General features: G+C 40.2%; 1 protein-coding gene across 3 annotated transcripts in view; it reads left to right on the top strand.

Moving 5' to 3' along the window:
* Positions 1-1,228: 1,228 nt before the first annotated feature.
* Positions 1,229-24,351, top strand: part of si:dkeyp-23e4.3 (rho GTPase-activating protein 7) — a 207,010-nt gene continuing 183,887 nt past the window's right edge. For 2 of the 3 annotated variants that reach the window (XM_034223052.1, XM_034223050.1), the window contains exon 1: positions 1,232-1,352. In XM_034223052.1, the coding sequence (XP_034078943.1) occupies positions 1,232-1,352 (121 nt within the window). Of the gene's footprint in view, positions 1,353-24,351 lie in introns of all 3 variants that reach the window. The other variant, XM_034223054.1, reaches the window with a different exon arrangement.

Consider the following 24,351-nt stretch of genomic DNA (forward strand, 5'->3'; position numbering starts at 1 on the left):
GTGGGTGTGTGTGTGTGTGTGTGTGTGTGTTGTGTGTGCTGTGTGTGTGTGTGTGTGTGTGTGTGGTGTGTGTGTGTGTGTGTGTGTGTGTGTGTGTGTGTGTGTGTGTGTGTGTGTGGTGTGTGTGGTGTGTGTGGTTGTTGTGTGTGTGTTGTGTTGTGTGTGTGTGTATGTGTGTGTGTGTGTGTGTGTGTGTGTGTGTGTGTGTGTGTGTGTGGTGTGTGCGTGTGTGTGTGGTGTGTCCCCTTTTCGCCTCCCCTTTCCCTGCCGGGGTCCGCTTGCCCCGACATACCCATCTTCTGTGATATAGACATGTAGGGGGGGTTCCAAATGCATAACATGAACCATTTTCATTTGACATGTTTATTACACTAATTAAGGTAAGTAGAAGAAGTTTCATTAAAAAAAAATACTTGAAAGTATTTTTCGTAGATTTTCAAACTTTCACACGGGTCAATTTGACCCTGAATGTAACAGGAGGGAAAGAAGGTCAAAGAAGGTCATAATTCCAAAAGGGCAGTCTAGTCACTAAAATAACACAACAACTGAGACCAAGTTTTTTTGAATGCATGTCACCCTTACTACCAGATCCTTTAAAAGGTATTTGTTTTCAGGTCTCGGAGCTCTTGTCTTTTTCATGGTTTCAGTCTGACTCTACTGCTGTGTGTGTATGAAAGTGTGTTTGTGTGACAAAGAGAAACAATTCAACTTTCTGTTTATAAAGCGAGTGTGTCTATGTTTCTGTGTGTGTGCACTGCTGATGTCTTTGACCCAGGTTAGATGTCATTTCCTCTCTTAAGGCTGGCCAAATCTTTTCACTTCCCACACAAACACACACGCACAAAAGAAAAACAGTTCTCACACTCCCTCGGGTTCACATTCATCCCCTTGAAAACACACAGATGTGCACTGACACACCATAATAGTTTTTTCATCCATATAAACAGTTCTCACACACAATTCCTTTTACTCAACCTTCCGCTCATACATGCACAACTTTATGAGGAGGAAGGGAGGGGACAGGGGTGTTTTTACAAATTACATACAGACTTTTTCATCAAGTATCAGCCCCCCTGCCTCCTCTTCCTCCCCCTCCTTCTTCTTTTTTCTTACTTTGCTGAACTCCTAAGTCAAACATACACTGCATGACAGAGTATGCTACCCACATGGGTTTGAAACTCCAGAAACGCAGGGTTTTTCCTTAGGAATATGTAACTGTTGAGTGTGGAATATGGCTCAGACCCCGACGGTGAAATCTTCTCTGCGGAGATCCTTCAGCGAGCATGTGAAAGATTCCACCAACAAGGCTTGGGATGTCTTCTGGAAGAGCTTGAGGGATAGGCGGCTCTCGGGTGAGTTGGGATATGATGTGCATGTTAATTCTACAGGTGGTTCGAAGCTCGGAAAGGGGACGTTTCTGCAATGTTGAAGAAGCATCATGATTCAATAATTTGATATTTGGAAATGGGAGATGAAGCTTACATCTTCTTTTAAGCGTATAAGTCATTTGAAACTGCAATACCATGATATAGCACAGTTTGTGGTAATGTCAGGCTTTACCCCACTGCCTCTGATGTTACGTCTGCACAAACTTGAAAGCTGAAAAATAGTTAATATGGAAGTTCTGGCTGGTTCAAATCTTAAATTGAGTCCAATAAGGTCCTCATTTTGCATTATGATTGTTTTTAGACATCATCTGAAAAACGTGTTAAACCCTTACTTAACACAACCAATTGTAAGGCAGTTCTCAAGCTGTGATGGCATTCATGCAAAATGAAAAAGATGTCTAGAGCAGGTGGAGTTTTATAAACTGCCTCATATCGTCTTAGGGGAACATGATATTGTTTTGTTTTCAAAGCTCACATTCAAGGAACTTTATTGTCAATATTCTGTCTGTGAGATACAGACAGGGAGAGCGAAATACTGATTGTCACAATCCCAAGAAAAATTAAAAAAAGTTTACTTTTGTAAACATTCTTTGTGGATGATTCAAAGGTCAAGACTACTGAAAAAAGTATTGGATGAGTTGTTAGAATTTGGGAACCAGTACTGTCTTATTGACATTGAGCTACTGTAACATAAAAATACAGTTGCAGTGGTTTTATCCTTGTTGATTGCTATTTTTTTTTTTAAATGTTCTTGTGTATGATTATTTAATGTTTCTGAATAGTTTCTTGAAAAATCAAAAACATTGAACAATGCATCATGCTTTGGCTTATTTTTAGGAGGATAACATTATTGGTCTGAAAAAAAGACAAATAATTGTTATATTTCTCTCAAACCACTTCCAGAAGCTGTGATATTATCCTTGTCAGCTCCTGCGTTTTTCTGTCCATCATATAGTTGCAAAGCAGCTCCACAAACACTAGCATGAGCTGTAGCTGTGACTGATGGTGGTTTCATGTCTCATTGAAGCCGGGTGTTAGCAGTGTGTGTTGTAAGTCTCTTTCCATCAGACAGATCCTGGGAGAAGTTCTCAGGTCTGACACTGCAACTCCTCAGCAGGCGTCTGGTGGTGTTCATCACTATTAACACAAAGCAGGTTTCAATAGATCAGTGACCCACCACAGAGCCGTGTTGTGTGCTGGGAAAATGGTGTGTGCTTTAAGTGAAGCTACAGGGAATTGTTTTGTTTCATTTACCTGGAGGTGGAATTGTGGCTTGTATTGGTGTGTTTTCCCGCTTGTGTGCATTTTGTGTGCCTGCAAACGTGTGCGGGCTTCTTAGGATAGCTTGTGAGTGGAAGATTATTTCACTGAACTGCCTGTGTAAATGTCAAGGTGACCCAAAGGGCAACACTTCCACCACCTGCTGGGTCCATGTGTGGAGAAAGGTTTGCTAGTGAGGTATCCAATGTTGCTAGCTTGTTAGCTAGCCTCAAACCCCTAGGAAGTACGACGGCATTTTAAGCAAATGATCATTATGGCCAAATGGCGGTGCAACACTTTGGTTCTATTTCTTTATTCTAATTGTTCTGAAATTACCGTTATTTTCCAGTATCCAGTTCTTTTTCTGACGTAGTACTGTGACGGACTGTTTCGCTTTGTAGTGCGAAACAAGATGTAGACGCACGATCTAAGACTAGCTTTTTCAGGATACCTTTGGCTCATTACGTGCAATCACCGCTAAATGCACTTTAATACAGGGGTATCTTCTCTTGATACTATGTATCTCTTGTATCTTCTCTTGCACTTGATATGTCGTTGCTGCTATATTGTACTGCCATGTGGTAAATACTTGTGTATGCTGCTCTTGCTCTTTTTGCATATCATGTATTTGTTTTTGCTATGTTTATAAATGTCATGTTCTTAAATGTTTTATGTGAGGGACTGCGGATGGAAATTAGCTCAAAGCTAAAATCCGGCATATTTACACTTGAAGCAATTGAAGCATTGTTCCTGTCAAATAAACGATTAAATGAAATGAAATTATTTTTCTTTAGTCTCCACAAAAATATGAAAACAAACCATCCATCTGTCTCTGTCTTTCTGAAAGAAGTTCCTTATAAAATGATATGTATATACTTATCTGAGCTGTGGAAATGTGCTGAGTCTAAATCCATAGCTATAACTAGACTCTATACTGGCCAAAATTAAACCCTGTGTGTTTGCGTGTGTGCTGATTCTCATAGCTTAACTTTGATGACCCTAAAAATGTGACGTCATGTTTTTTACTCTAAAAATCCCCTCAAATCACACGTTAAAACACACACCAGATATACTATAATACTGCAGGAGTGGTGAGGCAGGTTTTTAAGCTGAGCAGCTTTTAGTCAAGAAGCTGCAACATTTAAAACAGCTACCTTCAGGGGTTTAAATGAACTTCAGTGATAATAATAATCCTTCTGCTGTACGTTAACGTCCGGACTCACTGAGCGGTTCTTAAACCTCAAGGAGTAGCTTTGATTCCTCTACCTGTGTGTATTTGTCCGTGCAGATCTGTGAGTGTGTATGTGTGGGAACGGTATGTCTTTCCCTGGGTGTGTGTGTTTAATTCAGACAGATGGTTCTGCTTTCCCTGTGAGAGCTGATACCTGGCTCCAGCTGTGTGTACACTTACATCTGTGTGTATGTATGTGTTTGGATTAAATTAACATGTGACGTTGGAGCAGTCATGCTCACTGATTGGCTGGGATGGGTTATGTAATCCTGTGCGTTCGTTGTAATCCTGTAGCACACTCACACATTTGCACACAGCAGAGAGAAACAGAGCGAGAGGTCTTGCATTAAGCAGTGTGTACTTTACATACATTTATCCCAGTTTAACTACTTTATAGGCATCAAACAATTTAAATGTGCTTCTAATTATGAAATAGACGTTTCCATATGTATCTTTTAATATCTTATTACTAAAGTGTTAATCCCTTTTTAAGGCTCACATTTGGAGAGGTGAATTAAGTTCAGCCGGAAAATGTTTTTCAAAAAATGAAGACATGATGTTGGCAATGCAACTTAAAGGATTTGATTAGAACTTATTTTCGTAGATTTGTAATAAGTACCTTTTATATAACAGGTTGACTGCAAATAAACCCTAGTTAAAAGTACATTTAGCCAAATAGTCTAAAAAGAAAATAACAAAAAAGGACACATTTGAGAAAACACCAATACTACTAATAGTCAAAACTACTAGAATAAGATCATTGTTATAAGCTTTCTTCAAGATACATGTGGATTGGTTCTTCTACTTAATTATTAGGGGCTGTGGTTTGTTTATGTTAGTATAAACTGACAGCATCATCAAAAAACTGATCCTTATCCTGACTATTTAGCGAATGCAGAACAGACAGTTCTGATATAACAGATGCAGCTCTGTATATACCGTACTACGCTCTGTAGTACATTGGATGTGTGTTGAATAATCCAGTAGATATGTAGCCTGTGCATTAATGGTTTCCTGCGGTGCATATGCTTCTCAAACAGCTGACGGAATGGAGTTCCCACAGACTATGGTTGATTACTTTGCCATAAGCCGTATGACAATGTGAGGAAGTCATATTTCTCTGATGGGCATGTCTGTGATTTAACCACATCATCTGGGAAAGTAATCCTGCACACATATCAGTCAAAGCACAAGGGAGATTTGCTCTGGAGGAATCAACCCAGTTTGCACTCAGATTCGTTGAAGTTGCTACAACAAGTTTTTTTTGACCGAACTGCTTGTGAACTGAACCAGCTTTGTGTCTCTCCTGAGGAGTGACGACAGTATTTAGCTGCAGTGTGAACATGGCCCGTGAGAATCGCTGCTCTAATCCTCATCTCTGTCTTGCGCTTTGTCTTCGATTTTTCTTTCATCACCGACTGTCCCTGAGTATCTCCTGTCCGTCCTCCTTCATCAGCCGTCCTAATATTTACCCCTTTGCTAAAAAGTTGTCATAATTCACATCCCAAATATGGTCTTCCATTCAAACCTCGCCGGCAATGCTCTTCCACATGCAGTCTTTGCCAGACGCACTCTGTAAACTCTGTCCTCCTAACCTTTTCCTGATGTCTGGACTGACTCATCACCAATGTGACAGGGTGACGGTCTCCAGAAACTCCAGATCAAATTGGAATTTAATCCTTAGGCAAAGACGTGTCTTTGGGCTGAACTAAGTGTGCTAGAGAAGATGGTTCAACACTACTGAAAACAATAGTTTCAAATATGCTAAAACAGTCCTGTCTTGTATTATTTTTGATAATGTCACAGGATTTGAAAGGACATCTGAAAGAAATTCTGAATTGTTTGGGATGTTTTTGAGGTCTTTGTGTTTTTTGATGTGAGGGAAGATATTTGTTCAGGTTTTAAAGGGGCCACAATTCATCACAGTGTAACTAACCTAACCCTAATACAATCTAAAGTCTACATTTCCCTGCAATAGAAGAAATATTTTATTATTGATAGAATTATACAATTTCTCTATCTTTATAATGTTTTTTAGTAGATTCAATGTTGTTTGGTTTTGAATTTGTAAACACATTTTTCAATGCATTAACCACCACTGGGTTTATGATACTAGAATATTTTTTGAGTGAATCCTAAACCAACTGCCTTTTTAAAACCAAAAAGAAAGCTGACAGAAAACATAAAATGCTTAATTTCCTGTCAGAGCTTTCCAAAAGGAGCACTAGAAGCTACCACTGTTTATTTACATAAACAGACACATAATTATGCATTAATTTCAAAGTTGAACAGCCTTGCATAATAAAGTGGTACTTGAGGATAAAGATGATTAAAACTGAAAATGAGAACGCAGAGAGACACTGAGGCTCTGAGCCAAATGTGATGGAAGAAATCAATTTAAAGGCTGCTGTTTATTCTGCTGTGATCAGAGATGGGCCAAACTAAACATCTACGTAGGAAACAAGGGTGGGAACCTGGAAAACACACACACTTGCACAGTTCCTCATCACGTCCCTGCAGCTTTGACAGGAAGAGGATAATACACAGACAGTCATACGCACTAAGACACAGACTCTTTATCATCAGCTTTCAAACACACACAGAGTTTGGGTTTTGTCTCGCATCTTGTGTGGTGGTAAATTATTCTGCTCTGGGGCTGAGGGAGCACAATGAATGGTGAAAGGGAGAGCGTGTGTGTGTTTGTGTATTCATCTCTGTCCAAGCTGCAGAAGGCTGTGAGGAAGAGCTTGTGGGATTGCCACTGAGTCTAGAAAGTGAAAACATAAAAAGAAAAGACAATCTATGTTCTAGTTCGTATAGGGCCGGTTCATATCAGAAAAGGAATGTTAACAGTGGAAGTAAGTTCATAAAACGTCAAGGATAAAAATAATGTTTGAGTGTTGCAGAAGTTTTCATTAAATCGGCATTACCAAAACTTATCAGAAATACTATTACTTATGTCATTGGGTGATTTGAACAGGACACCTTAGTTGCTCTTTCTAAAACATTTTTTTACATTTTTTACATTTTTACATTTTTTATTTTTATTTTTATTTTCATTGTTAAAGGTTGGGCGTTTTTCCTTGTCCTCTCCCAGGGTCCATGAACAGAGGTAGTCATATGCTGAACCCATGGGCCACCTTTGAAAAATGAGCTTTTCGTTTTTGATTAACAAGATCCATTGTTCATTTTTGACGCACTCTGGCACTCTATTTAGATTAAAAGTACAAAATAAATTGCAATACAATACAAATATCTTATTATGGTTTATTAGAAAATGGTCTTGGGGCCACCTGGTACTCTATTGGGGGCAGGGTGTGGTCTAAGAATCACTGCTGTACAGATTGCAAAGGTCCCTGAGGCAGATCTGTGCTGAAATAAAAAAATCGACTTGAGGAGGTGGTTACAAGTCACCACCAATACTATCAATCCCAAGCATCTGCAGCCGTCACACATCTGAATTCAATCATGTTATTTCATTAAATGTCTTCTTGTTTGTGTTTTTGTTTGGCATTCAGCATTCATTGCAATCAGGACATTGTCTGAGCTGTTTCTGTTTTAGTTTGGACACATTACATTGCATTTAGCTGACGCTTTTATCCAAAGTGACTTACAATAAGTGCATTCGACCAAGAAGATACAAACTTGAAGAAAACAGAATCATATAAGTACATCAGGTTTCATAGAGCCAAAACATTTCAAGTGCTACTCAACTGGCTTTAGATAAGCCAGCCCTTTATTAGTATATAAGTGCTTTGATATTAATTATATCGCTCGAAGTGGAGTCGAAAGAGATGAGATTTCACTATGCGCCGGAAGATGTGTAGGCTTTCTGCTGTCCTGATGTCAATGGGGAGCTCATTCTACCATTTTGGAGCCAGGATAGCAAACCGACGTGTTTTTGCTGATGGGAACTTGAGTCCCCCTCGCAGTGCAGGTGCAGCGAGACGTTTGGCTGATGCAGAGCGGAGTGCACGTGCTGGGGTGTATGGTTTAACCGTGTCCTGGATGTAGGAAGGGCCAGATCCATTCACAGCATGGTACGCTAGTACCAGTGTCTTGAAGTGGATTCTAGCAAGCCAGTGAAGTGAGCGGAGGAGCGGTGTGGTGTGGGAACATTTTGAAAGGTTGAAGACCAGACGAGCAGCTGCATTCTGGATGAGCTGCAGAGGTCGGATGGGACATGCAGGTAGACCAGCCAGGAGGGAGTTGCAGTAGTCTAGGCGTGAGATGACGAGAGCCTGGACCAGAAGTTGAGTCGCTTTCTGGGTCAGCTGGGGACGTATCCTCCTGATGTTGTAAAGCGTGTATCTGCAGCAGCGGGTTGTAGCAGCTATGTTTGCAGTGAAGGACAGGTTGTTATCTAAGATCACACCCAGATTCCTTGCAGTCTGAGTCGGGGAAACAACAGAGGTGCCGATGTTGATTGTTAGGTCAAGAGTGGGACAATCTTTTCCCGGAAGGAAGAGCAGCTCAGTCTTGTCAAGGTTGAGCTTGAGGTGATGAGCAGACATCCACTGAGAGATGTCAGCTAGACAAGCAGAGATGCGTGCGACGACCTGGGTCTCTGAGCGGGGAAAGGACAGAATTAATTGGGTGTCGTCAGCGTAGCAGTGGTATGAAAAACCATGCGGGCTAATGACTGATCCGAGCGAGTTTGTGTACAGAGAGAAGAGGAGGGGACCAAGAACAGAGCCCTGAGGGACCCCTGTAGTTAATTGACAAGGGTCGGACTCGGACCTTCTCCAAGTTACCCTGTAGGTGCGATCTTTGAGGTATGAGGTGAGGAGGGAAAGTGCAGAGCCTGAAACTCCAAATTCTTGGAGAGTGCGAAGGAGGATCTGATGATTCACCGTGTCGAGTGCAGCAGACGGGTCCAAAAGGATGATGACAGAGGAGGCTGCTTTAGCAGTGTGCAGTTCCTCAGTGACAGCAAGGAGGGCAGTTTCTGTTGAGTGACCTGCCTTGAAACCAGACTGGTGCGGATCCAGAAGGTTGTTCTGATGGAGATAACAGGAGAGTTGTTTAAAGACAGTGCGTTCAAGTGTTTTAGACAGGAATGGGAGGAGAGACAGGCCTGTAGTTTATAACATCGGACGGGTTGACAGTGGGTTTCTTTAGGAGAGGGTTTACTCTTGCCTCCTTGAGACTGTTTGGAAAGTGACCAGAAGTTAGAGAAGTGTTGAGGAAATGGGTGAGAAACGGTAGAATATCAGGAGCGATATTCTGAAGGAGGTTTGAGGGGATAGGGTCCAGAGGACAGGTGGTAGAGGTAATGAGGGGTAAGAACCCTCACTTGGAGAGAGAGAGGGGAAAAGGAGGTTAGTGTGTGGGTGAACGGTGGGTCTGGTGACCAGCGGTGAGTAAAGGTGAGTCAGAAAAGAAGAATGAATATCATCAACCTTTTTTTCAAAGTAGTTAACAAAGTTGCTTGACAGAAGGGAGGAGGGGGAAGGGGCTTTGGGGGGTTCTAAGAGGGTGGAAAATATGGAATATAGTTTTTTGGGGCTGGAATAGGAAGAATGGGGAATAAAGTGCTTTTTGCATGAGAGGTTGAAGCAGAGAAAGAGGAGAGCCTAGGTTATGAGGTTGTCATGGTGTTTGGATTTCCACCATTTCCGCTCAGTTGCCCGAAGGATGGTTCTATTAGCACGCAGTGCGTCATTTAGCCAGGGAGCAGGAGGGGACTGACGAGCCTGCCGAGATGTGAGAGGACAGAGAGAGTCCAGAGAGGATGAAAGAGTGGAGAGGACGAGGAGAGTTTCTGCAGCAGAGTTTGGAGGCAGAAGACACATCTCTGTGCAAACTGGCCTTCACACTTAGGGACGGGTGGCGCAGTGTTCTGTGCGTTTGATCATCAGATCAAGGGGGTCGTTGGGGAACTCCAGTTCGAAACCTGCTCCCGCCCCACTGCGTCAGGCCGTTGTGTCCTTGAGCAAGACACTTCACCCGAATTTGCTCCTGTGGGTATTGTCCACAGTAGATGACCATTACATGTATGTGTAATGTGTATTTGTAAAGCGCTTTGAGAGTCTTTGATAAAGCGCTATAATAAATATAAGGATTATTATTATTATTATTATTATTATTTATTACATAGGCTTTTTGAAGAAGAATGTCCCACTTCCCACTATGCCTCTCATCATAGCTGCCTGGATTTCATCAGTAGTATTACCTTATCCTGAGCATCGGGAACACATGCTTTCCCTCTCTTCCTTCCTTCCATCCAACTCCTTCTTTCTACTCCACTCTTCTTTCTTTAACTTCCTCTGCTCTGCTCCTTTTCTCTCTGTTCACCCACTATGTCCTTCTCTACTTTCCTTTCTGTTTGCTATCACTCCAACTATACTCATATGCCAGGCTCAGGGGAGTGCTGAGAGTATGTGTGAGGGCTTTTTATTATTCTGATTGAGGATATGTTACAGTTAGAAAACCTTTCCAGATGTGAAGTGAATAGAACAAAATTCCCTAGCTGAAGAAAGAGGAAAGAAATCCACCTTGAATAAAAGAGTAAAGGATTCAGATTTCCGGTTTCTTGCCTCCAACATCAGCTAAGAGAGTATTTCTAAATTGTTGTTTTTTTTGTTTCCCGTCTGCATGTGTTCTTCCAGAATTCATGAATATTTTACTGTTTGGGGCCCTTCGAATAATTTTTTTCAAAAACGGTTTGATTTCTGAAGATGCAATCTGTGAGTGGGAGAAGATGAGAATAAGAAGGAAGCAGGATTCCTCTCCAGAATGAAAATGTTATGTTTGAAGCTGAAAAGAAAATGTGTCTCTAATGCAGCTGATGAGACAGAAAGTGGCTTGGTTTGTTGAGCCATTGATGGACCTGTCATGTTAACACGAGCATCAACCACACCTTAATAGAACTGGGGCAAATCACAGATAGCTTGTAAGTTGTTCAACCTTTACAGTAGGTACTCCAAGAGAATATCTGATGAGCCGGTGTAGGCAAGTTAACATGCAGTTGGATGTGTACCCTTTGATTTCTGGTCCACACAGAGAAGGTGGTTATTCTTCCTTCCATTTACCAACCCATTTTCCACCACCTATCCATGTCCAAATCATGGTGGAGGCAGGCTAACAAGCCCAAACATCCTTGTCCTAGGACACAACCTCAAATTCTTTCTCGAGGATCCAGCCTGTCAAAAGATGTTGTGCCTACTCTTCTCAATGTAGGTTCAAGTCAACAATGCAAATATTTTATAACACAAGCTGCCTTAATCGGCCAATAAGTTCTACAAATTATACAAAATAATTTGCTGTTTGTCCATGCTCTCTTGAGAGACAGATACTGTTGAGCATTTTCTGATGTATCGCTTCCTCAAAGGCAGGACAGCATAATTTCTCCCCGCCACCCAGATAGGACCTGGGAACACACAGCCTGATCTCCACCATGGAGACCAGAAAAGACTACACAGACTTACTGGAGCAGCGTATGTGACAAACGTTTAACATAACCAAGTTTTGCTGGTACTTATGGCTTCCTCAAGCTTGATTAAAGATGTGTTACAAGGTTTTCAGAATTGACCAGGGTCACATCCACTGAAAAGCGAACATCCTGATTTTCAAGATCATGTTCTAAGAAGTTATTCTTTGCAAGCCCACTGTTTGCTTTAGTGGTTCGGAGCTGTGACTTCCTTCATCAGAAAACACTGCTTGACCCCCATACTCTTAACAGACAACAGCTGAGTATAAATCATGAGGCCTAATGAGCTGTTTGTTTTGTTTACCGCTCTGACCAGTGGAGAGTTGAAGAAAAAGTGTATTGACTCACCTTTCCTGATGGAAGAAAACAGCAAGGCAGTCAATATGACGAGCCAAGCGTTTTTTCTATTGGTTCTAACAAAGGTTGCTGTCTTTTATCTGCCACCAATATATTTTAAGGTTGAACTTTTGTGATTTTGTAAAGTGGTACCAATATTCAGGACTCAGGCTGCCAGTTTTAATAATATTTATAAAATTGTTCTGCCAAAGCTGGTGACAGGGTAGATATCTGAGATGAGTGTTCTGCTCCAACTGCACCCAACCTTTAAGTGTTTTCTTGGCATTTTTCTCTCTCTTCAAAAATGACAAATTAGTCGAATCATAGTCATACACAATGCTCTGGTACATACACAGATACCATGTCATATCTGTATATTAATTCAAAATGCATTAGGTCACAGCAAAATCACAACAAGTTTAATACATGTATGATTCTAGCAGAGGCAACAAATACATCTCCAGTAGTTAGTTACCAGCATTTGTTAACCTTTAACCTTTTAAAAGACCTACTTAATAAAAGAATATGTCCTTTTTGTCTTTTTCCATTGAATATAAATACAATTATCAGTGCATTTTAAGTTAAAGCATCAGAAATCTTAAAACAATGACTTATAGTTATTAGGAAACCTTTGACCACTGTTGTTTATTGTTGCCTTTAAGTCACAAGATTAGGAAACAATACTTTTTTAAATATATATAGTTTCAGATGTATATTTCTTATGTCATTACACTAAAGTGGAATATTCTTGGTCTCATCTGCATCATTTTATATACTTCCCCTAAATTGAGCCTAGAGTTGGTATTTTGTTTTGTATAGTTTGATATAAAGTTTTGATCAGTTGAATAAAGTGTCCAGTAAATATCAGTTTGTAAGGATTGGACTGTTGGTGGGGTTGACGGAGTGTGTCTCCACAATGAAATGCAATCAAAAGCATCTGAGGTGTTATGTAGGCTTCTGGTGGACACGGCTTTAAAAAGGAAGCATAGTGAAAGCAGGGAAAAAATGCTGTCGGCAGAAGCCAGAGTCTTATATTCCACAGTATTTATTGTGTGGGTTTTAATATCTTGGAGGAAATGCGTTTAAACAGCTTGCAAAGAGAGCATGGAAGAGGAGGAGGCCACCTGAGAGCCACTGAAAGACCAAAATGGCTGCTTTTCTCATCACCTCGCTGTAGATTTTCAGAGAGGAAGGGTGTGTCAGTAAACCGGTGCTTATCTGAAATGATTCAGCTCTTTTGAAGCAACAGAGCGTCCTGTAGCTTAGAAAGTGTGTTTTTTAAAGGTACAACAGATATCTTTTCACTCTGAGCAGCAACAGCTTTCCCTGTTTCAATGATGTTGGAAAGTTATTCTTGGCCTTTGGTTACTTGCCACCAGTCGCAACCACTTTTTTTACATAAAGAATATGGCGAAAATGTTGTGATTTTTGTGTTAAAAGTTCAAAATCAGTCAACATAACAAACACATTTCAAATAAAAACAACTTCCTGTCAGTATGGTACAGAAACCAATTGCTGGTGCAACAATAAAATGGTTTAAAGTCTGAAAGGACTGCTAAGAGAATGCAGGATATAACAAAAAACAAACTAATAATGTATGATCTCACCCCAGAGTCAATGCCAGAAATCATTAGGCAGTTTGTTATGAGGTTGTCTGTTTTGTAAAGTTAGAAGAGTTGGAAAGATTAACAGAATGGGCGTTCAGAGAGGGGGTTTCAGATTCTGTTTCTACCCATCTAACAAGCACTTTGTTTGAAGCATAATAGGGGACTTTATAACATAAATATAATCTGTTGAGATTGTGTCAAGGATGTTGAAGATTTAACTTGTTCTTGACACGGTGATTTGTGGTGTTGTTGTACTGAATAGCATTATGATGTCAGGTTTACGAGCACAGTACGTGATCTACAACCTCAGAAAGTACTGAAGAGTTGATTAAGCACCGCTGTGACTCAACAAAAAATACACATGACAAGCTTCATAAATAATTATTCCGAGGCTGCTGTATTGGTTTTAGATCGTGCAGGTGTCGATGATACTGTGTCCACTCCCCTGCAGTTTTTCATTTGTTTTTCTCACCTCAGAGCCTTTGTGATTTGAGACTGAGACGGTATCAGCTTTGTCAAATCCAGACGCTCTTCAACTAGTGTCTGTTTCATCCACTGGGAAATGAAAATTCACCACGTCTTTTTGTATAACCCGTCAAACCAAATCATCTCTATATAAATAAACATTGATTGATTGATCATCTCGTGCCTTTTGGTGCTCATAAGCTGATTAGCTCATCTTGTTGTTTTAATACATCCTTAATGCAACTCCTGTGTCATTGTTCTACTTCCTGCTGCAGGCCCATTTAAGACTGACGCCCCAGCATGATTTGTGTCGTGGATTTAATGTTCACAGCATGGGTGGTAGATTAGCTTTTTCTCAGATTTGTATATAAAAGCCAAAAACGGGAACAAGCAAGGCACCTTTCGCTTCTGTTTATGCAGTGTTTAACTCCTGCTGCTGTTTCACAATGTGAGCTTCCTCAAGTACTGTGCCTACCTGAATGGAGGTCATATCTGTGATAACTCCCTGGATTTATTTACATTTGTATTTGAATAACTTTCCGTACAGTTACTTAGGAGAAAAATAAATGGCTGTTTATTTATTTCTCGCTGCGTTTCCTATTTTGTTATACGCATGATAACGATGCAGGCGACAAATCGGTTAATACAATTCAGGACAGAAGCATAGTGTTTGTAAAGTGGACAGCAGCGAATCATCTCACACAACGGTCTTCTATTGGTTGAGGAGTTTCGATCTGTAGACAAAAAATGCTCTTTCCTGATTTATTTCTTACTTTTATTTTTATTTTTTTATTTAACCTTTATTTAACCAGATAAAAGCATTGAGATAGAATCTCATTTGCAATACTGACCTGGCCAAGAAGGCAGCAACGTTACACATAACACAAACATATACAATACAGAGAACATAACTAATAAAACAAAAGACAAAAAAGCAGTCACTACATTGTGCACATTAGGACAGTAAGAAAGGTGCACTACTTATTACTGCAAGAGCAGCTAGTGGTAAGGACTTCAGACAACTTCAATTTAAAACATGCTATTGAGACAAGTGCCGTCAGTTTGAGGCGTGATTGAAGGTCATTCCAAGACCAAGGACCATAATAAAAAAGACTCCTTTTCCCAGCCTCAGTCCGCACGGCAGGTACCTGGAACTGTATCCAGGCACTAGATCTGAGGTTGTCACAAACTGGAGCAAATCTGGCACATATGTACAGTGGAAGCTTACCTAAAATGGCTTTATACATTAATAAAAACCAATGCTGCATCCTACGCATAGTAAGTGAGGACCATCCAGTTAGGCTATACAGTTTGCAATGATGAGTCCTATAGGGTGCATTTGATATATAACGCAGTGCAGCATGGTAGAGTGGGTCAAGTTTGGCCAAAACAGTGGGACAGGCAAATCTATAAATGGTATCACCGTAGTCCAGCTGGGACAGGAATAAGCCAGAGACCAACCTTTTACGGGATGAAGTTGAAAAACAACATTTAAGTCTGTAAAGGAAGCCAAGAGTAAATTTCAATTTCTTAGTTAGAACTTCAATATGGTGTTTGAAGTTGAGATTACTGTCCAACCAAAAGCCAAGATATTTGTAGGTATCGACAAACTCAGTTTGGAATCAAGAAGTGCATGCTGCAGCGTGATAAAATCAGATTTTAAATTGGAAACGGCCATATCCAGAGAAGGAGCATATGAGTATACAATAGTGTCATCAGCATATGATAGGTAGAAAATTGCATCTGATTACAAATATTGTTTACATATAATAAAAAGAGCAAAGGCCCCAAAATAGAGCCCTGTGGAACTCCCTTCTTCAAGGTGACAGGGTCAGAGACAGTACTACCCAACCTGCCGCATTGAGTACGGTCGGTTAGATAACTCTGAAACCAGCAAATGGCATTATGACTGAAACGAGACATCAACATAACATTAGACATAATGTGGTGATCTACAGTGTCAAATGCTTTGGCTAGGTCAATAAACAATGCAACACATACAGATTTGTTATCCAAAGCAGCCTTAATATCGTCTAAGACTTTCAGACCGGCAGTCACAGTACTGTGCTTTGATCTGAATCCAGATTGCATAGGGTTAAGGATGTTGTGTGAATTTAAAAAAAGTTTAGCTGAGTAGAAACTAGGGACTCAAGAATCTTTGATAACGCAGAAAGATTTGAGATAGGACGATAGTTATTTAACTCTGTGGGATCACCAGCTTTCAAGAGGGGCGATACTGGAGCTTGCTTCCACACCGCTGGCAGTGTGTGAGTGGACAGGGAGAGATTAAAAATATCAGTTACTGGTTGTGCTATAATCTGAGCTGCAATTTTTAAAAAGAACGGGTCGAGGCCGTCAGGCCCGGCAGACTTTTTAGGATCAATTGATTGCAAACCCTGTAAGACTTCAGAGACCGAGAAATAAGCTAAATCAAAAACAGGGGAGTTCATCTCTTGACTCTTAGAGAGTCATGACTTTGCTCATCAAAAATGTGACCAGCCTTTTTGAAGTGAGCATTGAAAGCATTAGCCATACCTGAATCTGAAATAAAAGAATCACTGACCTTCAATTTTTTTGGGAAACTAGAAACCTTCTTGTTCTGAAGTGATTTAATTGTTTTCCAGAACTTAGAATGGTCATTAAAACAATCAGTGGTTAAGCTCAGATAGTAATCAGCTTTAGCTTTTTTAATAAGGGCTGAACATTTATTTCTGAGGACACGAAAAATAAGCCAGTCATCACTAGTGTTAGACTTTCTAGCTAAGGACCATTGCTTATTTCGATCATGAATGAGATCAGATAGTTCTCTAGTAAACCATGTTGTGTTCCTATTCTTAACTCTGAATTTTCTAAGGGGGGCATGTCTATTAATAATCGATAAAAAGTGATCAATAACAAATTGGACGGCAACATCGACAGATGGAATTAAAGCTATGAAGTGCCATTTAACCTACGCCAGATCGTGTAGGAAAGCCTGCTCAGAGAAGTGTTTGAAGCAGCGCCTGAGCACGATAAGGCCCTTGGCTTTGGGAAACTTAGTGCTCCTAACGCAAGCAATAATGCAATGGTCGCTGATATCATTAGGAAAAACACCAACAGACACATACTTATGAGCTGCATTTGTTAGAATGACATCTATAAGGGCATCGTTATCGTATCGGTTTGGCAGGGTTTATTCTAGTGGGACTATCAATAAGCTGAGTTAAGTTCAAAGAATCACAAACCTGCTTAAACTGTGAAGATTTATCACTCAACCAGTCCCAATTTAAATCACCCAATAATATGATTTCAGAAGAAAACGTAGACAACAATTCAGTAAGGCTAGTAGTTGCATCCATGATGACCGATGGAGGCCTATAACAGCCAATAACAGTGAGAGGAGCATTTTCTATAGTTATTTGGGCTGCTAGAAACTCAAATTGCCTTGGAATTGAAATTGAGTGAAGGACTGAGCACTGTAGTTTCTCAGCAGTGCAACACCACCAGCTCTGCCCTTACGATCTGCTCTGAATACATTATATCCATCAATGTGAATAACAGTGTCAGTGACAGACGGTTTTAACCAGGTTTCAGAAACTACAACAATATCAGGTTTAGCAACTACAAACCAGGTCTTGAAAACATCTAATTTGGGCACTAGGCTTCTAGCATTAACATGCAGAAAACCCAATCCTTGCCTACAGCTAAACTCATTCGGAGTTGGCAAATGATGCAGGGAAGCAGAGAAACACTCAGGACCAGGGTTAATGTTAACGTTACCAGAGAGTAAAAGCAGTAACAATATTAACAGTCTGAAAGATGATTTTTTCACATGAGCTCTGGACGCGTCGCTCCTCAGGGGGGTGGGGCTGCTCCGATCCTTCAATATTAGCAAGTCCAGAGTAAAAAGGGCATACGGGAGAGCGCATTTCGTGCCATGAAACGTCAGAGCTAAACTGCTCTTTATAATTGGTAGGTATAGACAGTTTGATAGATTAGCTCCACATAATCAACACCGAAACAACTTCCTTCAAAAACAGTTTGGTACAGTAAACTCAGTGGCGAATCATCTGTATTCTGGAAGAATTTGGGAGTTTTGACCTTCCCCCCTGTCTATCATTCTGACCAAAAATCTCATCATGTGCTTCACAGTAAATATACTCAAATCTTTCTTATCCAAGTGCACAGCTCTTAAAAATTGCACATCCCAACAGTCAACATATGTGTCAGTTTCAACACACTATCGGCTTGAACTGAAATGAAATTGGGTGTTACAATTAGGGTTGCAAAGGGGCGGAAACTTTCCGGTAGATTTCCGGAAACTTTCCATGGGAAGTTAAGCTGGGGAATTTTGGAAATATTCGATGCAAAATTAAACAAAAAACATGACATTTCAACAGATTTTTTATTTATTTTTTTAAGTAGAACAGAACACGTTTTAATTATTTTATTGAACAATTATTTGTTTCATTGAAGAACGAAAACAGGAATGTTGAGTTAAATATTACTCATCCTCCCCAACCCCACTCATTCAAAAATGAACACAAATGCACCCCCTATCCAAAAATCCCCACAAAGTCCAATTCAAAATGTTAAATGAAAAGATGTGGTTTAATTTGTCTTGTGCTTTGGGCTCAAAAGTGTGATCCAGTCGTCTCGAAATCATCTGTGCATGTGGAGGAAAGCACAGTGCCTGTAGGGGGTATGGTCTCAATTTCAAAGTGTACTTGAATGGCATCTGTTTGTTTTAGTCAAAATAATGCTAAAATATACTTTCCCCAACTATATTTAAGTTCCCTATGAAAAGCCAACCTTCAATTTTGAAAATTCCCAGTTTAATCCCATAAATTCCCGTTATTTCCCATGGAAAGTTTCCATCTTTGAAAATTCCCGGAATTGTGCAACCCTAGTTACAATCAGAGTTGGGTGTAACGCGTTACACAGTAACGCATTACTGTAATAATATTACTTTTGTCGGTAACGGAGTAGTGCAACGCGTTACTTTTATGATTTAGTAATCACACTACAGTTACTAACATTGCCCCGACACGCGTTACTTCGTTACTTTTATAAAATAATCACACTCACTGACAAACAAGAGGGGTTTCCGCCGCAGGTTTATTTACATGTAGGCCTATGTAATCTGCGCGATTTGCGAGACCACATCTCCACGTGCAGTGCTGCATAAACATGGCTGAGTCTTTTCATCTGTAAACTCCCTCAACGGGGCCGCTCGCTCTCTTTTGTTGATCGCCCTCTCACGGGTGAACAGTTCAATGTCCCACTTCATTGTAGGAATTCTATCTCTACCACTTTAGTTTGACCATCTCTGTTACTAAGTTATGGAATACTAAATAAATAAGTAATTAGATACCTTACCGTTATGCGCTCATAAAGAATGATAAGAATAATGCGTCTTGAACTGGTTTCATTAATTAGTGTCTTGACGTTTCACAGACTGTTAGTTTGTTGTGGTAGGCTGGTAGCCTATTTGAGAGCATATAAAAAGAAAGACTTGTGTTATGTCTTCCTTAATGCAATAGTAATTGGGGGTGCAAGTGGAGTCTCGCAGAGGCAAAACTGTGGCGCGCACACTGTAGGTGCACCGCAGTCTGCGTGATCTGCCTGTAGGGAGGGGCGGGTCGGCCCTGCGAGTAAAGTAACGAGTAAAGTAACGAGTTACTTTATGTAGAGAGTAACGAAGTAGTGTAATATATTACTCTTTTTTTTAAAGTAATATGTAATATGTAATATATTACTTTTTTTTAGTAACGACCCCATCTCTGGTTACAATAGGGTGCAACTTTCTATAAACTGTCAGAAAGTTCAAGAGTTTGGAGAGAAATACTTAAACTTTGAAATGACTGTCACCAATGCAAACACTGCTGCATCAGTACAGTTTGCAAGTGTACATCCAATCCTATTATAATGGTTGGTTAATATTGAGTTTCTTTGTAGTAGGTGTTAGATTTGCCTTCAAAATAAACCCATATGCCAGATTCAATAATTATTGATTACTGACAAAAAGAACAACACATTGTAATATGCCAGCTCTAGGTAAATGTGTGCTAAAGGTTACAAAAATACTTACTGTTTCACCGTTGAATTGTTAACCAACCCATCAGTAATATATTTTATTTGTTAGAGTTTTCCAGAGTTTCTTTGAAATGAGTGCATCAACATCATGCTTAATGCATGAACATGTATCTCTCAATACGTTTTTGTTCAGGCCTGATTGGGTTTCAGTATATCTTACCTCTGCTCATTATGTGCAGCGGGGAATAGCTCCCTGTGTGAGAAGACTGTCAGTCATTGATATTACAAATCTGTTCTCCATTTCTAAACAATTGCAGCAGGGAGGCTGCAGTTCATGCATGTATTCATGTGTGGTAAATGTGTAGTGAAGTGAGGGTGTTTAGCTGCGGTTGTTCCCACAAACTAAAACACATCTCTGCCTACTGCGGGTTTAAAGGTTTACACGAGATGTGTCTCAATCACAACTGTGGTATTATATGATCATATTGCAACCAACATAGTCAGACCATCAAACAAAATGTATAATGCTTCAAATCATTAATGTAGAATATTCGGTGAATACAGCTGGTCAACAAATGAAGCACAAATAACACGACTTATGCTCCACTGTTCATTTTTCTTGTTTGTTTGTTTGTGTAATTTCTGGCACTGCTAGAGTGACCATTCATGTTGATTTTAATAAGAGCTGCCATCTGTGCTCATATTGTGCTCCATGAATCCAGTATTTATGAGTAAATATCTGTCTGTATTCAGACTCTGCACATAAGATATCATCAGTTTGATATTAGATGTTTTCAGAGTTATTTTGCGAGGAAGTCTGTTGTCTGCTTCTTCTTGGTAGCAGGAGAGGCAGAGGAGGCAGGAAAACAGGTTTTGAAAATGAAACTCAACACAAACGTATACATTTTAAAATATCACTTGGTTGTTGCACTAAATATAAAGCTAACTGATCATAAGGGGCATGAGTTACAAGAAAAAACTTGATGGTAATGTATGTCAAGTTTTTGACACAATTCTCCCACAACCATAGTGTGCCAGTCCATTAAATAGTTGTTGAGACATGTCAATACAGAGATGAATGACGGTACCAGATGTCGATCTAGTAGTTTCTGAGTTTGAATCTGGATACTGACTCAGACAATGCCTTCCATAGAGCTACAAAGTTAGGGTGATTACAATTTCTAACTCTTCGACACGACTGCAAAAACAAGAACTTGTTGCAATTTCATTTGGACATTCAAGTGCTTTGCATGACTTTGGCAATCATATTGAGTCAAACTATTAAAAAAATCTCCTCTACAAAATTAGATCAACTATACTTTTTCCCACTTTGTTCATTCTTAAATGCTGCCCCTCATCATGACATGTGTGAATGAACTTGTTAAAAGCTTTAATGTGTTTGCCTTACATCACTGATATAAAATGATATGTGTAATGTATTTAATTGCCCCTTACCTCCCCAGTGCACCAACACTGGAAACTCCAGTTACTTGTATGTAACACAGCCATTTTCTAATTAACATTGTACAGGTAATGTAATACAAGTTCTACACTTGGATAATTTGATAAAGATGTGCTGTTGTAAAAGTGGTTTGAGAGAACCAAAACGTTTGGTTTGGTTCAAGTCAGCATTCCTCCTAGTTTTAGTAGTTTTTTCTCTCATTGGTGTGTAGACTCATTTGTGAGAACTGTTCACACGCACGCTGAGATGTTTTATTAAAGCCGCAGTCCCCCGAGGAAGATCTTTCTGTGGTTGATGAGTGCTTTGATCGTTTTGTGTCTTCTACCTACCAGAGTCACTGTCATTCACATCATCATCTTTTATGGCCTCCTCCTGAAACTGCTAACTCATGAGCAGATGCTAAATGGTCCTCAGAAAGAGCAAGTGGAGCGTCTATATTCACTCTGCGTCTGAAGCTGGTGTATGTGTCTGTGTTTGAGAATGTGTGTTGAAAAACTGCGACAGGATTGGCTGTCTGAAAAACAGCTCTGTTGTTAAGGAACTTCTCTGGTGGAGTACAGACTCTTACGTCAAAGAGCCAGACGCCGCATAGCCCTAAAAGGAGTCGGCATGTCGGGCGAAGACGAACGTCCGTGTCAGGTCTGCGTCTGGACCAAAGCTCCTCGTGATTCTAGCATCTTACAAAACAAAAGCTTTATCTACCATTGCTTCTCAGCTAGGGGGGTGACTGGTTCAGTTTGCAGTCATTTTTCAGATGTGTTCAATGTGTTTGGCACGACATGCAGCTCTTGTTAACGTAGATATTTTTAAAAAGGACTCATTACTTTCTGCTCTGAGAATTTGATTGTGAACATATTAGAAATGTATCGACTCTTTTTTTTTTTTTAATGTATACTGCCTATTTGTAGCACATTGCTCAAAGCTGGTGAACTAGAACCCTACATTTGTCAAACTGTCTATATGTGTCTGACATTTGTTTTGGCCTCTCAGCTTCCATGTTATTGGCTCACTCACGAATACATGTATCTTTAAAAATACTTAACATAAACAAAGTGTATATTTTAAAAAAAAAACGAAATAATGTTCTGTAGAAAACAGGAGGAAATGCTGCATTTGTCACAGACCATTTTCAGTAGCAAATGAATGCACATTTGTTGAGTATTTTGTGTTACATGATGTGTTAGGATGTTTTAGGACTGGATGAAATAAACTTGTGTGTGTGAAAGTCAGAACAACTCTGAATATAGCCAGACTTATTCTTTACCTGCTTTGAGTAGGTACAGCAGCTTCTGTGTTGATCTAAAATTCCCCAGCAACCGATTCTTCTCTGATTGCTCTGTTAAATGACTGTAATCAAACAACCTACTAATTTCTTGCAAGTTTTGCCAAATGAACAAAGAGTGTTGGTTTTGTTCGTCTCGTGAGGATGCGACATGATTGCAGCAGTGGCACGGACAGCTGTGCGGATTTCTTTAATGGCTGTATCTGTAAACTGGGGAGTGTGGCTCCTACATTAATCCGGATCCAGTTCCTCTTTTGGAGCCCTGTGATACTAGAGGCTGAGGATTACTCGGCTCTCACCGTGTCGTTGGCTCCCGCTGCTCGTCGGGGTGTCTGTGTACCCCTCCACCCATTCATCTTCATGCAGCGTGAATGTGGCCGCTGCTGATAAAGCGAAGATGCAGCACCGGCGTTGTTCCCCTCGGCGGGAGAGAAGGATGTTTAGACAAAAAAGAGACGAGGGAGGGAGGAGTTGGATTGAGGTCCAGTGATGCGGCAGAGTCACTTTCATAAACCACCACCAAACTCAGGTCCCATGCTGCTCCGCCTCATCTTTCCTCCTGTTTATTGCCTCTAATATATTCCCTTCTGTCATCTTCTTCTCATCATCGGTATCGCCTTCCTTTCTTTCCCTCACTCACTGTCCCCGCTAGCTGATAGAGGACACACAAATAACTCTTAAAAAGTAGAGATAAAAGGTTAAAATGTAACACATTCAACCTCTTTCTGCAATCGAAAGTCTCTTTATTTTCATACTTCCTGACTATGTTTACAATCCATTGTTAGTGTGTACTGTCAAAGGTAACCAGAAAATAACTCTACTATCAGTTTTCATTATTTATATGTAACATTTGTTCTCAATCAATCTATAAAATATTTACATTGCCCATTTTAATATAAACAAAATAAGATGAATACATGACTAGTCAGAATGAAAGACTGTTGATGTGCTGGACAGGATGACTAAACATAGAAAGTTCATCTAAGGAGAAACTGACAATTTCCCCCGAAATTGTTCCCCCCTTTGATGCGGACCCCCTGGGGGGCCGTCTAGCAGCACTGGGCTCATTGATCTCTTATTTTCTACCTATCCTCGGTCCGCTGAGACTGGAGTGTGAGAAAACCAACTGAGCTCACTTCATGACAGCTTTATTAAAAACTAAACAAGATGTTCCGCTGAGTCGTGTGTGTTTGTTATTGCGTGTTAGGTAATGACCTGGTATTGTTTTGTTTGGGAGTGTGTGTTCAGGGTTTGTGGTTAGCAACAACAAGCCTGCAGGGATTGAGATGTGTGGAGAGAAAAGAGAGAGAGAAAACCCAGCCAAGAGGCTCCATATCTGCCACATAGGGGTTGGAAACCAAAAACACAAAGCATCCAAACACACACACACACACACATTGTTGGTGCGCTTTGTTGCAGACTCACCTCTGCTAAACTCTCTGAGCCATGAGAAAAAAGATAAACCTGAATCCGTGACCCTTGTTTTATTGAATATCTGAATGACAAACACAAAGAGACTCCCCTGACCAACACACACACACACACACACACACACACACACACACACACTTCTTTGAATATTATCCACACAACCTTCTATTTTGGAGGAAGTCTACCTGCTTCTCTCTCCGTCTTTCACACGTCCTCTTTTAGGCGACATCCAATTTGCAGTTTTCCCGTTTTCCATTTGCAGTTAGATGGCTAAATGTGGGACTTCAGGGATTTGAAGAGCAGTGTGAAGTTGAGCTATTGTTGTGGAGCTTCATGAGTTACATTTTCCCTTGCAGAGACAACATTTGGAGGACTTGTGGAATTCGTTGAGATGAGAAATTTGGCAAAGAAAGTTTGTTATCCCATTTTTCACTGCTGGTGT

This window comes from Gymnodraco acuticeps, unplaced genomic scaffold (genome assembly GCF_902827175.1).
Source record: "Gymnodraco acuticeps unplaced genomic scaffold, fGymAcu1.1, whole genome shotgun sequence".
Lineage (NCBI taxonomy): Eukaryota > Metazoa > Chordata > Actinopteri > Perciformes > Bathydraconidae > Gymnodraco > Gymnodraco acuticeps.